This window comes from Chlamydomonas reinhardtii, chromosome 1 (assembly GCF_000002595.2).
Source record: "Chlamydomonas reinhardtii strain CC-503 cw92 mt+ chromosome 1, whole genome shotgun sequence".
NCBI classification, from domain to species: Eukaryota; Viridiplantae; Chlorophyta; class Chlorophyceae; order Chlamydomonadales; family Chlamydomonadaceae; genus Chlamydomonas; species Chlamydomonas reinhardtii.
This window is the reverse complement of record NC_057004.1, coordinates 5,006,518-5,022,938: the sequence shown is the minus strand read 5'-3', so window position 1 is coordinate 5,022,938 and position 16,421 is coordinate 5,006,518. Positions and strand designations below refer to the sequence as shown.

The window sequence follows — 16,421 nt, the reverse complement described above, 5'->3', positions numbered from 1 at the left end:
GGTCGTCCTCATTGCAACATGCCCCTGCCCTAGCACGACCAGCACTTCTGGGGGTGGGGGGTGGGGAGGGTGGGGGTTTGCAGCTGGACTGCTACTTCTGGTTGCTCATGCGCATGACCATCTGACCGTTGAGAGTCAGCGTATACGGTAGGTGTCCGCACAGGGGATCATGAAGTTCTGCATGAACGGCGCCACGACGTTGATGATAATCAAACCTCTACCTCTCAATTGCTTTGTCACCGAGCGTCGACTCCGAGCCACGTTGCACTGTTACAATCAGCCACGCGCCGCTCCCACGCCCGCGCCTGCACCCAGCATCACCGCCGCCACGCCCCCACCCATACCCGCCCCCAACCCGGCCCCAGCACCCCAGCCCGACGCGCCCTCCGGCAGTACCGACGCCGTCCACAGCGGCCGCCCCTCCGCGCCCGCCGACGCCTCCGCCGCCTCCTGTCGCGCCACCAGCTGCTCGTGCCGCGCCGCCGCCGCCTCCCGCGCCGCCGCCGCGCTCTGGCTGTGGTGCAGCCACGCCAGCAGCGCCGCCGCCAGCGCACCCAGCCTGAAGTCCTCTGCAGCCGTGGCGGCCTGCGGCATGGCGTGGGCGCAGGGTGCACACAAGGGCACCGGGTTTGTGTGTCGGTGCGTTAGCCCAGCCGGCAAAGAGATACACCGGTAGAAGCAACACTAGAAACACCGCGGCGAGAGCGGCCGGCGGCACGGCAATGCAGTCGTAAGCAACTGCCCGGTTGCGCTGACCCAGCACCTAATCAAGTTCCCCGGCCACATGCTGCAATGGGCCGTATACCGCGTACCTGCACAGCCCCGCCCAACAGCCGCTGCAGCTGGCAGTAGCAGTGCGCCAACGCCCCGCCGCCGCCCGCCCCGCCACCGCCGTCCCGCCCTGCCGCCGCCTCCGCCTCCGGCCCCGCATCTGCGCCATCTCCGCCACCGCCGCCGCCACCATCGCCGTCGGCGCCGGCGCCGCCACACGAGGACATGACCATCTCCGCCAGTGTCAGCTGCGCACGCGCCTGCAGCAGCGAGCTGCCGTGTGCCAGGATGAGCGGCAGCGCGTCCTGCGCGCCGCGTCGTGAGGAGGGGCGAGGCACGGGGATCGTTCGGCGGTGTCCGCACGTGTCCATACACCCCTGCACACCCCCCGCTTCCGCGCCCGCACCTGCAGCAGCACCAGCAGCTCCTGCAGCTGCTGCCCGTCGCTCAGCTCGTGCCACACACGGCACAGCAGCACCAGCGCCTCAGCCGCCAGCAGGTCGTGACTCCGCCCGCCGCCGCCGCCGCCGCCGCCGCCGCCCACACCTCCACCCGCGCCGCCCGCCGCCGCGCCGGCCAGCCCCGCGCCGGCAAGCCCCACGGCCGCGGCCGCGGCGGCGCCGGCTCCCGCGGCGGCGTTGAGTCCTCCGGGCTGGGCTGGCAGCAGGCACGCCAGCACGTGTGGCAGGGCTCCATGTGGGTCGCCGGCGGCCAGGTGCACCTCGGCCAGCACCAGCAGCGCGCGCAGCGCCGGCGCCTGCAGGCCTGTGTGAGCGTTGGAGTGTGTTCGTGTGTGTTCGTGAGTGTACGGGTGCTTGGAAACAGAAGAAGGCGTGTGCGTGTGTGTATGTGTATTTATGTGCGTGTGCGTGTGTGGGTCGTGCACAGGAGGACCATTGGTGCATTGAGCGGACGGAAACACTGCGTGGCGTGTATGGTTCTGTCCATTAGCAGCTCCTGCTCATAGCGGAGAGGCCGACACGAAGCAGCCTGCAGACTATCCTCTACGGCATGCGTGGTGGCTGTAATTATGCAGTTCTAATGACGGTATATGGCAGGCGCACCTGCGTCGGCGCAGCGCGCGAACAGGTCCATTGCCGCCTCGTGTGCGGCGGCGGTGTTGCCGGCGGCCAACAGGTTCAGGCAGCCGCGCCGAGCAGCCTCCAGCCTGTGTAAGTGTGTGTGTGTGGGGGGGGGGCAGTGTGTGGTGATGGGGAAGCGTGCAGCCCGTGCGTGTGTGTTCATGTGTGCGTGTGTGTGCAGCACATGTGGCCATGTGGGGCGTCGCCACTGCGTCCCACGTGGGCGCCTGCCAGGCAGTGCCGTGCATTCGTGGACCCATGCATGCGTAGCGTCCACCCTGATCCACACAAACAACTCCGGCCCCACATCCTGGTTACCCACCTCACATCCCACCCCAACCCACACCACACCACTCACTACACCACTCCACCTCAACCCACACCACACCACCTCCCCCCCCACCCACCGTATGTCCACATCCCGGTGCGGCTGGGGGTCCGCCAGACCCGCCAGCTGCCCCGCCAGCGCCGCCGCCGCCGCCAGGTCGCCCACCGCCAGCGCCCTGTCATGCTGCGCACACAGCCACGCCGCCGCCAGCGCCGGCCCACCCCACAGCGCCAGGCCCCCTCCCCGCTCCTCCTCCCCCTGCTCCTCCTGCCCTAGCGCCGCCGGTCCTTCGCTTCCCGGCGGCGGCTCCGCCGCCGCCGCGCCCCCGGCGGCGGCCCCAGTCCACCACGGCGAGGACAGGTAGCCAAAACAGGCGCGTGCGGCGGCGGCGGCCGCCGCCGGCCCCCGCCGCGCCGCCGCCGCCAGCAGCTGTGCGCAGGCAGCGCCGCGGTCCTCGAAGCGCGCGGCGGCGCCGCCCCCCAGTCGCGGGTCGCCGTACGCTGTGAGGTACATGAGTGTGTGGACCCGCTCCAGCGTGCCGTGGCCGTGCACGCCCCAGGCCGCTGACTGTGTATTGAAACGAAGGTGCGGGGGCGAGCGGCTTGTTTGGGAGGAGCTTCAATGATGATAATTTGTGTGGCGGTGCCATAAATGAGGTGATGGCGGGCGCACGGCTATGAAGACAGTCTAGTAGGTGTGAACACACTTGGCAGCTACTCAATTGCTAGCGAGGCGAAGCATGTTCCCTACTCATCCCACGGACCTGCAACAGGTGCGCTGCGCCTGCCATCTCCTGGACGGCGTCAGCGGCGGCGGCGGCGGCGCCGCGCGGCAGCGAGCGGTCGAACAGCGCCGGGCTGGGGTACAGGTCGCTGGCGGCGGCGGCGGCGCGGGCGGGGATGGCGCCGTCAGCGGGCGGCGGCGGCGGCGGCGCGGCGGGCGCGGCGGCGGACAGGGAGGCGGCTGTGGCGAGTGCCAGTGTGTCGCGCACCGCGGTCGCAACCTGCAGACACACACGAGACGAGGTGTGTGCGGTGTGCAGGGATGTTAGGTGTGTTGGGTGTGTTAGGTGTGTGGGGTGTGTGGGGGTGGTAGGTGCTGTGTGTTTGGGCATCAAAGTAGCTACGCTGCCGCCAGTAGCCGCCCCGAATTCCGCACGACGCTTGGTGGGTGTACCAGTGCGGCCAAGTGCGGCCTGCGGTACACGCACGCTTCCCTGCAAGCAACCACCTTGACACTCATCCACACACCATACACCACACACTGCACACTACACACTACACACGCACCATGAGCGGCGCCGGCCGCATCTCCCCACTGCCGCCGCCACCGCCTCCAGCTCCCCAGGCGTCCTGCGCGCCGGCGCCAGCCGCTGCTGCGCCTCCCGCCGCCGGCGCGGGTGCGGGCGCGGAGGCGGTGAGGGAGCCGGGTGGTGCGTGCAGGCCGCTGTCACTGGGCTCCACGTCGTGCTACAGACGAGAGGCCAGGGAAAGAGGAAGCAGGAGTCGGAGGTGTGTCCTTCCCCAGCTCCAAGCAGCCCCTCCCCTCAGGCCGCTTAGGCATGCTGGCCCCCTCTGCACCCATTGATACCCTCTCTGGGCCCCCAACCACACCCGCGGCCCCCCTTAACCCAGTGTTGCTCACTGAAAATATGGTGAAACAAACCAACCCCTCACTCCGCGCCCCGCACCCAACCAACCCATCCGCATACCTGCAGCGCGAACCGCGCCGTGGCCAGCGCCGCGAACGCCACCAGCGCCGGCTGCCGCAGCTCCCGCCCGCGCTCGCCGCAGCGCCGCAGCATGCGCAGCAGCTGCACGTGGTGCGCGGCGCCGGAGCGCAGCGCGGCGGGGCCGTGCGGCGGCAGCCCGGGCGCGCCGGGCGCCGTGGCGGCAAGCAGGCTGCACAGCAGCGCCAGTGCCTTGGCGGAGGGTGGAGGATGGAGGAGGAGGATGGAGGGGGATGGAGGAGGGTGGAGGATGGAGGAGGATGGAGGAGGAGGAGGAGGAGGAGGAGGAGGAGGAGGAGGAGGAGGAGGAGGAGGAGGAGGACACAGAGGGCATAGAGGGCACAGAGGACACAAGGCGTGGCGTGGCGACAACAGTGGTGGGAGGCCGGTGGCGGGTGAGACACCGTGGCGAGGTGGATTGAGGTTGATACTGTGAACTGCTGGTGATATGATGACCGCAAGCGTTGGCCTGCTCTGTGGCCGTGGGGGCACACACGGCCTCGGACGCGCCCAACCACCCACAGGCACCGCCCCACAGGCACCGCCCCACAGGCACCGCCCCACAGGCACCGCCCCACAGGCACCGCCCCACAGGCACCGCCCCACAGGCACCGCCCCACAGGCACCGCCCCACAGGCACCGCCCCACAGGCACCGCCCCACAGGCACCGCCCCACAGGCACCGCCCCACAGGCACCGCCCCACAGGCACCGCCCCACAGGCACCGCCCCACAGGCACCGCCCCACAGGCACCGCCCCACAGGCACCGCCCCACAGGCACCGCCCCACAGGCACCGCCCCACAGGCACCGCCCCACAGGCACCGCCCCACAGGCACCGCCCCACAGGCACCGCCCCACAGGCACCGCCCCACAGGCACCGCCCCACAGGCACCGCCCCACAGGCACCGCCCCACAGGCACCGCCCCACAGGCACCGCCCCACAGGCACCGCCCCACAGGCACCGCCCCACAGGCACCGCCCCACAGGCACCGCCCCACAGGCACCGCCCCACAGGCACCCACCTGCAGCAGCGCGGCTCCGTCTCCCGCCTGCTGCGCCAGCCGCATGGCCTCATTCAGCGCCTGCAGCGCCTCGGAGGTGTGGCCCAGCCCTGGGGTGTGTGTGGGTGTGTCGCGGGGTTATGGTCTGGGTTGGGCGATGGCGGGTGAGGCGGGCTGTGGTGGGTGACCAATGCACACGATTATGACAAAGGGCTGCAATGGAGACATGGCAAACAAGGCGGCACGACATGCGCTCGTGTGATGTGCTGTGTGGCGTGTGGCGGCGGCTCGGCACTCACCGGCGTGCATGGCGCTCAGGCTCAGCAGGCCGGCGGTGTTGCGGGTGCGGCCGCCGGCGCCGCCCGTGCCCATCGTGTTGTAGTAGCTGCGGCAGGGGTGGTGGCGGTTGGTGGTCGTGGCAGTAGCGGCGGTGGGTGGCGGAATGTGCTGGATGCGGGTCGTGTATTGAGATGAATCGCAGAGTTGGCACCGGGTCTTGCCGGGAGGCGGCGGACCAGGCAAGCGCCTGTCCCTCGCGTCCTGAAGCGACCACCCCAGCTTACCTTCTGCTCTGGCGCCCTCCCACCTGGACCCTGCCGCCGGCGCCCTTCCAGCCTCCCAAAACAGACACACACACACACACAATTATATACACACACACACACACACACGTACACACCTGTGCAGCAGGTCCAGTGCCGCCGTGTAGTCGCGGTGGCGCAAGGCCGACTGCAGCCGCACCATACGCGCCAGAGGCAGCCGCTCAGACTCCCCGCCGCCGCCGCCGCCGCCGCCGCCGCCGCCCTCGCCGCCCGCTGCCGCGGCACTGCCCGGCCCCGGCCCCGCGGCTCCGGCCTCCAGCGGCGCAAGCACGTCATCCAGGGCCGACTGAGGCAGGCCCGGCCCCTGGCAGGACACAGATTCGTGCGAGCCGCATGAGTCGCATATTAGCCATAACGGGAGGCATTATGGGAAGGAGCAGGTAGGAGCAGGCAGGAATATATCAGATCCCATCCTTCCCATAGCTCCCGGCGTGGCCCTCCCCCGCTCGCTCCCACCTGCTGGTTTATCCGGCGCAGCAACGACGCCGCAAACGCCTCCAGACCTGCGCGGTCGCGCAACGCGCCGCCGTCTGCCGCCGCTTCTGCCGACCCCATCGCCGCTGCCCCGGGCTCCCCGCCAGCTGCTGCTGCCGCCGCCGCCGCCGCCACCGCCCCCTCGGCGGTGATGGCTGTGTGCAGCTGCGCCGCCGCCTCGAAGGGCATGGCCAGAAAGCGAACTCGCACGCGGCGGAGGAAGAGGCCCAGAGGACTGAGCGGGTCCAGGCCGGCTGCGCGTGTGAAGGACGGCGCGGAGTTTGGAGAGCGAGGGACGAGGCATTGCGTTGCAGGTTGGCTTGGGGACAGGGCATGCATAAGTGGGAGCGCAGAGCAATGCTCCTCCCTGGACGGCTTTTAAACAGTACGCAAGAGCGGATTCCTGCGTTCGCGTTCCTCCCTCATGCCCCGTCCCCCAGAGCTGCCCACAACCGTTTTACTCCCGCGCAACCTTTCCCACAACGGTGCGGCGGCGCTCACCCACGGCATTGCCCTGCAGGTTCTGCGCCCGAGGGTCCGAGCTCCGCACCAGCAGCTTCCTGGGGTGACATGAACAGGGGGCCAGGCGTACGGCACGTGTCAGCGGAGGAGCCAGGCTTTCGGTACCAGAATACGGACAGCAGGTTTGGTGGCGCGTCCAACCGTTGTCAAACACCGTTTGCCTGAGCTTCATCAGAGGCATCGGGCCGAGCCACGTGGTGCCCCCGAAGGCAGTGATGGCACACAGACGCACAGGCACACGGGTTGGCAGCCTCCGCCTGCTCGCGACCGGTGGCTCGCAGCGCAGGGCTGGCAGCTGGCGGCTTACCCCAGGATGTCGAACAGCTTGTACAAGTCATGCGGCGTACGGATGTTCTGCGGGCATGGGGTTGCGGTTTCCATGTGCGCGGGGAATGATGAGACGTAGCGCGCAGGCAGCATGGGCAGGCAGGTAGGCGAGCTGCATGGGCAGGCACCACCTTGGCGTGGCGGCCTGCGGGGTGCGGGTTGCTCCGCAGTCCGCACCCGTGCGGTTGGCTGCGTGGCTCTGTGGCCTTGGCGCCGCTGCCACAGCGGTCATTTGCGCGCCACTTCATGGCCCGCTCCCCGGCCCGTCTCGCCCACTGCTCCATGCCTCTTACTCGCACAGCCAACTCACCCGCAGGGTGACTTCCAGACAGCTCACAATGGCCGACCCCAGCTGCCCCAGGCGCTGTCGCAGCTTGCCGCACAACTGCTGGAGCGTGGGGAACACCGCGCTGTCGGGTTCCTGCGTGTGCGTGGGTGTGTGAGACAAGCAAGCGGGCGAGGCATGCGTTGTGCAGTAGAGGGCTGTACGTGGGCTGTACGTGGCAACGCTGTGCACGAGCAGCAGCATTGCACGGGTCCCTTCAGAGGCGGGTAAGCGAGCCAGGGTCCCAGGACAGGATGGCCCCAACTCACCTTGAGCTCCTTCAGCAGGAACACCGCGAGCTGCCGCGAGACGCTGCGCTTGTCCTGATTTCGCAGAGTGTCTGCTGGAGGTGGGTGCACGAAGAAGTGCACGAGTACACTTAAGTATACCTCCTCGGGCTGCACATTTGACGCCATTCTTCGCTGGATCGATTTTACAGCGGCATCTGCTTAAATATGATATGAAAATGTTTCTCAGATGTGAAATTTGAGTTATTATCTGGCGCCTTGGCCTCGTCCCGCCAAATTGTTGGTGACAGCGAAGTGCATTTCATTAGCTCTCAGAAGTGGTGTAAAAATTTGGCGATGTACAAAATGTTATAATGCAGAAGGCTAGCGATGAGCGTGTGCTATTCAGCCCCATCCCCTCCCGCGTGTCAAGTACCCAAGCGTCGGGGCCCTCCTTCGCCAAGTTCGGGTTGTAACAAACACGCCATGTATTGGTGCTTCTCGTAGAGATGGAGGACTTATCAAGACCTAGGGAGCTGGCAATGGCCTTGGGGCCGGGACAAGCACGGGCTCAGTCTGTTCGTGCGGCCAGCCATCCCTGCAGCATGCGGTACGGTAGAGACTGATTGTGATCGGGTACATTTGCAGTTTGGCTCTGAGGCTTACCCAGCCCGCCCCTTCGGTGCGAGTGGGGCGCCTTATCTTTGTGCCGTCAGGACATGTACTGCTTCACCTTTCACCTGTGCGAGCGTCAAAGCACCAGGCTGCCATTTCCCAGCAATGTCAAGATGCAGCTCTTATCCACGCAGCGTTGATGCACCACTCAGCAACCGGTCTCAGTCCGCGTGCATTGGCACCCACACCCGGACACACAGTACGGTATCCACATCCCACATTTCACAGCAAGCCAATGCTCCCTCTCATCAAACCAACGCTTAAACACCGAACCGGAGGCCTACACACCCACACCTCTGCACCATTACCACCACCATCAGCTCAGTACCACCGCCGCTACCAATACACCCGCACTCCCTCCTACCGCGCCGCTGCCTGCACCCCCGCCGCCACCGCCGCCTGCCCCTGCAGCCCCTGCAGCCCCTGCTGCGACTGCATGGCTGCCATCAGCCGCGCCGTGACCAGCTGCTCCACGCGCGCCAGCTCCTCCCGCATGCGCGCCTGCAGCTTCTCCTCCACCAGGCTCTCCACCAGACTGCCCACCTCCACAGCCACCTGGCTGCTGCCCACGGCCATGGCAGAGGCCGACACGGAGGCGGAAGAGGCTGGCGCCGCGGGCGCGTGCGGCTGCTGCTGAGGCAGGCGCGGCGAGCTGCACTCCTCCACCGCCGGTAGAGTGGCCGCCGGCTGCTGTGGCTGGATCTGCGGGTGCGGCTGTGTGGTAGCAGCGGGCGCCGACACCGCATGCGGGGTGAGGTGGAGAGCGGACAGCTCTGCCGCGGCGGCGCGCGACGCGGCGTGGAACTGTGCGGCGGCGGCAGTGCCGGCTGGCCCGACCGAGGCGGCGCCGGTGGCCAACTGGAGGCGGCGGAAGGCGGCGGTGAAGCCAGCCAGCGCCGCCTGCATCGCCGACAGCGCGTCTGCGGCGGGAGAGGCGGCCAGGGGACGAGGTCCCGGCACGGAGCCAAGTCAAGTGCAGGAGCATGTGACAGTCGGCGTTACACTGTAGCGATACAAACGGGCCACGACGGACCTCAAGGGCGGGTGACAGTGCGTGGACCCAGGACCACACCGCGGCCTTAACACGCACCTGTGAACTCCGCCGGAACGCCTGCCTCCGGCGACGTCTCAGCCCCCGTCTGTGGTTGCAGCTGCGCCTGGCTTTGCAACGCCTCCGCCTGAGCCGCCGCAGTAGCCGCAACGCCCACCCCAGCCACCACAACCGCCACGGTTGCGTCGCCCTCCGCCGCCCCCAGCGCCGCCTCCACCTCCGCCTCACCCGGCGTGGCGGCGCGCGAGGGGCTGCTGCTGGCCGCCTTAGACTTGATGGCGGGCAGCGCTACTCGGGGCACACGCCGCTGCGAGCTGCCGCCCGCCGACCCGGGTGCCGTGGTGGTCGCGGCGGGCGGCGCAGCCGCTCCCGAGGCCGCGGGCGCCTCAGCCGGAGCCGCCACTGGCACGGGGGCCGGGGCCGCCACTGCCACCGCTTCGGCGGTGCCGGTCGTGTGCGCGACGGCCAGCCCGGCGACCGGTGTCCCGGGCGTCATGCCGAACATGGGATTGCCGTACATGTGCATGTTGGCCGCGGCGCCGTCGCCGCCGCCACCGGCGTCGCTGCGAGAGGGCATGGGTGTCGCGGGCGGCGGCTGCGCCGTCTGGGCACCTACCTGCACGGGGGCCTGCAGCGCGGCGGCGGCCGCGGCCGCAGCAAGCATGGGTGTGGCGGCGGTGAGGGACGAGAAGCCGGGCGTGGTCGGCTGCAGCTCCGGCGCCGTGCGCGGAGCGAGGGCCGGCGCGGTGGCGGGCTGCGACACGGCGGCGGCGGCGGGTTGCCCTGCTGTCAGGGGCGGCGGCGGCTGGGCAAAGGTGATCGCACTGGACATGCCGCCCTCCGGCGACCGGGGCAAAGGCGCCGGCTGCGCCGGCACAGCGGGCGCGGCGTTGGCAGCCGGTGGCGGCGCTGCCTCCGGCGCTGCGGTCGCCGACGCGGGCGTCACGGCGGCGGCGGTGCCGGTTGTCGTCGCCGCGGTGGCGGGCTGTTTGGGCCTGCTGCGCAGTGCGCTGGCCAGCACCCGCTGCCGCAGCAGCTCCAGCTCCGCCAGCTGCTTGTCTGCGGGCCGGGAGCAGTGGGCATGAGTGGGTGGAGACTGGAGAGGGTGTTGTTAAACATGGTACAGCTTCGACACTTTGTAGCAACGCAACACCGCGCGACTCCTCCCTTCCCACCCGCGTGCGCGGCTACGCCGTCCGAGTGCTCTCACCCCAAGCCTCAGCCGCCCGTTCTCTCACCTGTCTTGGCCAGCACGGGGCTGGTCAGCGGCAGCATGGCCCGCTCCGGCGTCCAGGCCGCACTGGTGATGCCGCCGTCCGCCTCCTCCACCCCGCCCGCGGGCCCGCCCGCCAGGGCCGCCGTGTTGCCGCGCGTGGTGGTGATGGCGGCTGGCAGCGGCACGCGCGCCAGGTAGGGCGTGGAGGCGCCGCCGTCACCGCCGGCTTTGGCTTCGGCCGCAGCCGCAGCAGCTGGTGCCGCGGCCGGGGCCGGGGCAGCAGGAGCAGGCGCGCGGGGCGCGGGCGCTGCACTGGGGGCAGCCGGAGCCGGCACGGGAGCGGCGGCGACGGCGGCGGTGGTGGCGCGGGCCTGGCGGTACATGAAGGACAGCGACTGGCGGCGCGGGTCCTGCTTGGTGGCCGAGGCCTGATCCATACCCAGGCTGTCAAAGTGCTCCCTGTGGGCAGGGCCGCAGGGGAGGGATGCAAAGCGAGGTACCGGCAGCTCAGCAAATGCGGTTGATGGTGTGTCTTTCCCCCGGTGCATGCATGCAGGTTTGTGCCGTTGGGAGCTGCCCGCACCTGAAGAGGTCGCGGCGGACGCCGTCACCGGCATTCTCTCCCGCCGCCGCCGCAGCCGCCGCGCCGCCACCGCCGGGGTTGTTGGACGCGCAGGCGGACTCCGGCTCCTCCGGCAACTCCTCCCGCGGCGAGCTGGCCCGGCTTGGCGAGGCGGATGCCTGCGCCTCCTCCAGCGCCTCGGCCTCCGCCGCGGCCGGCGCGGGCGCCGCCTCCTGCTCCTCCTGCCCCACCCCCAGCAGCAGCCCCGCGTCCTCCTCGTCCAGTGGGTCGCAGCACATCATCTCGTCGTCCTCCTCCACCTCCGCCGCCCACGTGCGCCCCGCAAGGCCCGCTGCCAGCGCTGCCGCAGAGCTCGTCGCCGCCTGCGCCAGCTGCGGCGGCGGCTCCGCCGCCGGCGGCGCCATGCGCAGTGCCCACTTCCCGGCCGGCATCGCCGCCGGCGCGGCTGCGCCGGCAGGCGCAGCACCGGCGGCGCCAGCCGCCCTAGCGGTCGCGGGGCCATCCTCCTCCACCGCTCCATCCTGCCGGAAGGCCTGCTGCGCCCAGCGCGGCAGGCGGTCCACGGACAGCAGCGGCTTGCCCTCGCGCACGCGCAGGATGGTGGCGGACACGTCCACGTGCACCTGCCGCGGCTCGCCGCCGCCGCCGCCGCCGGCGCCATGGGCCTCGCCGCCAGCGCCCGCAGCGCCCGCAGCATCGCCCATGCCCCAAGCTGCAGCAAAGGGCAGGACAGCGGGCGTCATGATTTGCTTGCACAGCATGCCCGCTTTATGATGGTGCTACGAGATCATGACGATGCTACAATTGTCACGAGGCCGGGGTTGCAAAACTAGAGTTGCTGATTTTGTGGCGAGCCCTTGTACGCTCACCTCGGCGCCGGGGTGCCGCGGCCGGCGTGGCATGCACGACCCCGGGCTCCGCCGCTGCCTGCAGTGCCTGCTGCTGCTGCTTGCGGACCATCGCTGCCTGCTGCGCCGCCTGCTGCTCCAGCTGTTTCTGGCAGTGCACCGCCGCCGCCTGCATGCGCTGCGCCAGCTTGGGCGTCAGCCGCCATAGCAGCGCACAACCGTCACCACCGACCTGCATATCACATGCGCACACACGCAGGGTAAACCGGCCGCGCCTGCGCTGCTCAAGCCTGATGCGGGCCGGCAGCCCTGGCCTATCATCCTCAGCCCCACGACATCTGCGTTTGCACCTCTCCCCTCATTCCTGTTCCCATTCCTGCCAAAGCCCTTCCAGTCCACACCCCTCCAAGCCCCGCCTTCCCCTCCAAGCCCCGTCTGTCCTTCCAAGCCCCGCCTCTCCCTCCACGCCCTGCCGACCCAACCCAAAGCCCGTCCCTCCCAAGCCCCTCCCGCCCCTACGTGCCGTGTGCCCCCACACACCGTGACCAGGCCGCGGTAGTCCTCCAGCAGCACCGCGGCGGTGCACACGTCGCCGTGCGCCGGCGCGCCGCGGCCCGCCAGCTGCCCCGCCTCCAGGTCGTACAGCGCCACGGCGCCGTCGGCGCAGCCGCACACCGCCAGGCGGCCGCTGGGGTCCAGCGCCACCGACACCGCCTCGCCTGCGGGGGTTGTGCGTGGCGGGGCGGGGCGTGGTGGGGGTGGAGTGGTGGATACGGTGGACGCAATCTGCCAAGCGCGTGTCAAGCTGTTAAAGCGCGCCAAAGTAGGTCCGGTCCTCATTTGCTGTGCCGCATCCTGCGCGCACGCACGTGCTGGACCAACCTATCCCGACCAGGAAGACCTCTGCGCCTCACCGCAGTTGGGGTCGCCGCTAAAGTTGCGGATGGCCCGGCCGGTGGCCACGTCAAACAGCCGCAGCTGGCCGTCCTGCCCCACCACCACCGCGCGGCCGCCGGCGGGGTCCACCGCCATGTCGTACAGCACGCCGCGCGACAGGCGCTCGGTGCGGTAGGGCGCGAACGACACGCCCGTGGCGTCCAGCTGCACGTGCCTGTGTGTGCGTGTGTGTGTGTGTGTGTGTGTGTGTGTGTGTGTGTATATATATGGCAAACAGGTGCAGAGGGGCTGGGGGTGTGGAGGCGGGGCCACGCCCACACGAGCATGGAGTCGTGCACGGGTATCAAGCCTGTGGTACACCCCACAGATTTGAAGGCAGCCATCGGGGGTGTCACCGGTGCTGCGAGACAAAGCGGAGCCCGCACACAACGCGCGCACCTGAACACCACGCTTTTGTCCGCCGAGCAGGACATGAGCGCCAGCCGGCCGCCCGGCCCCGCCGCGAAGCGCGCCGCCGTCACCGCGCCGCCGTGCGCGTCGCAGGTGCCCACCAGCTCATAGCCCCGCGCCATGTCGAAGACGTGGATCAGGCAGTCGCGGCTGCCGGACGCCAGGTAGCAGGTGCCGTCCAGCGAGGGCGGCGAGTAGTCGAGTGTGAGCACCTCGCTCTCGTGCGCCTCCTTGAGCAGCAGCAGCTCCAGGGAGGCCAGGCTGTACACGCGCAGGTTGCCGCGGGAGTCGCCCACGGCCAGGTGGCGCCCGCAGGGGCTCACGCGCACGCAGCGCAGCGACACGGGCGGCGGCGAGGCCGGCGACGGTGCGACGCCCGGGCCAGGCAGCGGCGCGTCGAGCGCGGCGCCTCCGCGGCGGCCGGGGTGGGCCGGCGGCGCAGCGTCAGGCGGCGTGGCGTAAATGATGGCTGCAAGCGGGAACAAGCAGTCAGCCTGGCGATGCTTCGAGGCTACGTTCCTGGCTCTGCGCCATGTACTTTCCATCAAGGATTGCGTATTTCAGTCTGTTGGTGCAAGCGGTACGAACAGCATGGCAGTCCCCACCCGTCTCCAGTGCCCCCCCCCACCTCGCAGCGTGCGTGTAATCTTGGCCGCGCCCGCCAGCTCCGCCGGCAGCCCCAGCGGCCCGGCCGTGGAGGCGCTGTTGTCCAGGCACACGTTCCACAACCGCACGCTGCCGTCCGTGCCGCACGTTACCAAAACCGACGACGGACTCGCCCCCGCCCCCTCGCCCGCGCATGCGCCCGCCCCCGCGCCGGCTCCGCCGGCGTGCGGCCCCGGCATGGGGGCAAACCCAATAGCCCCCGGCGCGGCCTGCTGCCCCAACAGCGCCGCCTGCCAGGACGGCACCAGCGCCGCGCCCCACACGATGCCGGCGTGCGATAGCACGCTGCGGTGCCGCACCACCTTTCCCGGGTTGCGCACGTCCCACACCACCACGCTGCGGTCCGAGTACAGCACCGTCAGCCGCTCGCCCGTCGCGTCGAAGCTGAGCGACACAGCGTCTGGGAACAGCGCCCCCGCGGAGGCGGAGGTGGCGGGGCCGGCGCCGGCGGCGCCGGCGGCGCCGCAGGCCGCGGCCGCGGCCGCGGTGCCGGCTGTTCGCGATGTGGGTCGGGGCAGGTTGCCCTTGAAGGCCAGGGTGCGCGCCGCGAACAGGCGGACCACGCCCGCGCTGGAGGCGCACGCCACCAACGACGCCGACACCGCCAGCGCGAAGGCGGCCGGAACCTGCAGCGGCAAGACGTTTATCACGTAAAGGTTTGCCGCCCTGGAGGGAAAGAAGGTCTCCACTTCCGTTTGGACAGAGCCTACGTCACAAGCCGAGTTGTCCAACAGCGTTGGCACAGTTCCATGCCGCGCTCTCAGACACTCAGTCCAGCTGCACACCGCACCTGCAGGCTCACGGACTTCTCAATGGTCCGCGTGGAGGGCCGCAGCGTAAGCAGCGCGCCCGGCTGCGTCAGCACATACACCGGCCCGGCCCCCGCCGCCGCCACTGCCCCGGGCGCCGCCGCCGACGGTCGCACCGCCACGCAGGTGCTGCCGCGGTACTCCTTCAGGTTGACTGGCCGCGGCGTCAGCGTCGCCGCCGTCACGGCGCGGCCCGCCGGCAGCGCCAGCGTCCACAGCTGCACAGGTCACACACACCGAGGCTCAATCCATGTCGGCGTGTTAGCCGACCAAGCAAGCATGTGCGGCTTATGTTGTAGGTGCGGTTGTGGCGGTTTACGGTACCCTGCGGCTTCGCACCCTGCCGCGCCGCCGGCCGTACCTTGAAGTGCCCCGCCTTGCCCACAGTGGTGATGGTGGCGCCGCCGCCGCTGCCGCCACCCGCCGGCTCCTCGCTGACGAAGGACGCCTGCAGCAACTCGGCCTGCGTGTGCTGCTTGGCCAGCAGCACGCCCGCCTTCCAGTCCCACACGCACAGCTGGCTATCGTAGCCCTCGCCACTGGACAGCAGCAGCCGGCCTGCGATGAGGACCAGGACGGAGACCATGCAAACTATCCCCAGTGTCGGCGGCGGCAACAGAGGAATTTACCGCATACCGTAACAGACGCGTGCACACGCAACAAGTATTGCGGCGTCCGCCGGCGCACGCGCACGCACCGTCGGTGCTGAACTCCACGCTGCCCACGCCGTGCCGGTGGCCGCGCAGCGCCGTCAGGCAGCGGCCCGAGCTGACCTCCCACACCACCAGCTCCGGGCTGTTGCCGCCGCGCTCGCCCGCCGCAAGGTACACGCCATCCCGGGAGAATGCGAGGCAGGCGAAGGGCCGGCCGCCTGCCGCCGCACCAGCAGTAGCTGCGCCCGCGGCCAGGCCGCGCCGGCTACTGCCACCGCTCGTGGGCTTCGAGGAGAAAAACGACGTCTGCTGCTTAGCATGGCAGTCGTACAGCACAACGTTGGCGCCGGCGCTGTAGGCAAGCAAGCCCGGCACGATGGGGTGGTGCGCGAGTGCAGCGGTGGCGGAGAGCGGACTACCAGCAGCAGTGCCGTTCACGGCGGTGGAAGGTTGCGGCGCACAGGATCCCACACCGTAGACGCGCTCCAAGCTGAGGGACTCCACGCTGGTTGTGGGCGCTGCGGTCGCAACCGGCTGCTGCACTGCTGCGGGGGCCTGCAGACGTCAGTGCGGGGCCAGGTGTTAGCTGGTGTCTGGCCTATCCCTGTGCATAGTAGTGCCCTTTATAAGAAACCTCTCGTTGTGAGCCTTTGGGCGTGAAGTCGGGCAACAGTCGCGACCAATGAGCGCTGCAGCTGTCCTCTCTTACCGCTCCGCGCCGCACCGCTCCAGCCTTTGTGTGGTTCACCTCCATAACGAGCTTGGTAAGAAGATTGTTAGCTTAGGCGCGACAACAGTCCATCTAGGTTTGCCGCTGGGGAGCTGCAGGCAGTCAAGCCCTTAGCACTGCGCTAGTGCAAGCGAGTAAAGAGTTTAAGTCAAGTCAAGTAAGTATTTCAAGTACAGTGTATAAAATAATGTGATATAAAGTAGTCACCCGTGCAATAGGCGAGACTGCGATTAAGCTAAACGATGGACAGCCTGGATCTGACTGCAACATTGTTATCGCTTGCTAGAACCGCGTGGTTATGTCACGAGGACCTTGACACAGACGACAGCAAGGTGCACAAGGAGAACGAAGCAGCGGTTCAGCACCAAGCCCGGTCAGTGGCCGGGTGCTGCATGGCCGGGTGTGCGTGCCGAACCCTTGCTCGTGCACCCGACACGCACTTACGCCCACAAGGT

The 16,421-nt window shown here is 69.3% G+C and overlaps 2 protein-coding genes across 2 annotated transcripts; both read right to left on the bottom strand.

Moving 5' to 3' along the window:
• Positions 1-91: 91 nt before the first annotated feature.
• CHLRE_01g034650v5 (uncharacterized protein) lies at positions 92-7,733 on the bottom strand. Its single transcript, XM_043058699.1, has 16 exons — positions 7,431-7,733; positions 7,147-7,257; positions 6,817-6,863; positions 6,489-6,547; positions 5,970-6,241; positions 5,591-5,817; positions 5,211-5,296; positions 4,933-5,021; positions 3,893-4,102; positions 3,471-3,650; positions 2,945-3,184; positions 2,261-2,748; positions 1,836-1,939; positions 1,178-1,536; positions 813-1,076; positions 92-585 (listed from the first exon to the last, which is right to left on the bottom strand). The coding sequence occupies exons 1-16, from the start codon at positions 7,575-7,577 to the stop codon at positions 277-279; spliced, it is 3,192 nt and encodes a 1,063-aa protein (XP_042928613.1). The 5' UTR covers positions 7,578-7,733; the 3' UTR covers positions 92-276.
• Positions 7,734-7,821: 88 nt separating this feature from the next.
• Positions 7,822-16,283, bottom strand: CHLRE_01g034600v5 (uncharacterized protein). Its single transcript, XM_043058698.1, has 13 exons — positions 15,946-16,283; positions 15,281-15,791; positions 14,945-15,141; positions 14,565-14,801; positions 13,737-14,400; positions 13,097-13,577; positions 12,676-12,872; positions 12,302-12,480; positions 11,783-11,993; positions 10,914-11,625; positions 10,353-10,789; positions 9,154-10,173; positions 7,822-8,983 (listed from the first exon to the last, which is right to left on the bottom strand). The coding sequence occupies exons 1-13, from the start codon at positions 15,988-15,990 to the stop codon at positions 8,424-8,426; spliced, it is 5,451 nt and encodes a 1,816-aa protein (XP_042928612.1). The 5' UTR covers positions 15,991-16,283; the 3' UTR covers positions 7,822-8,423.
• Positions 16,284-16,421: the final 138 nt, after the last annotated feature.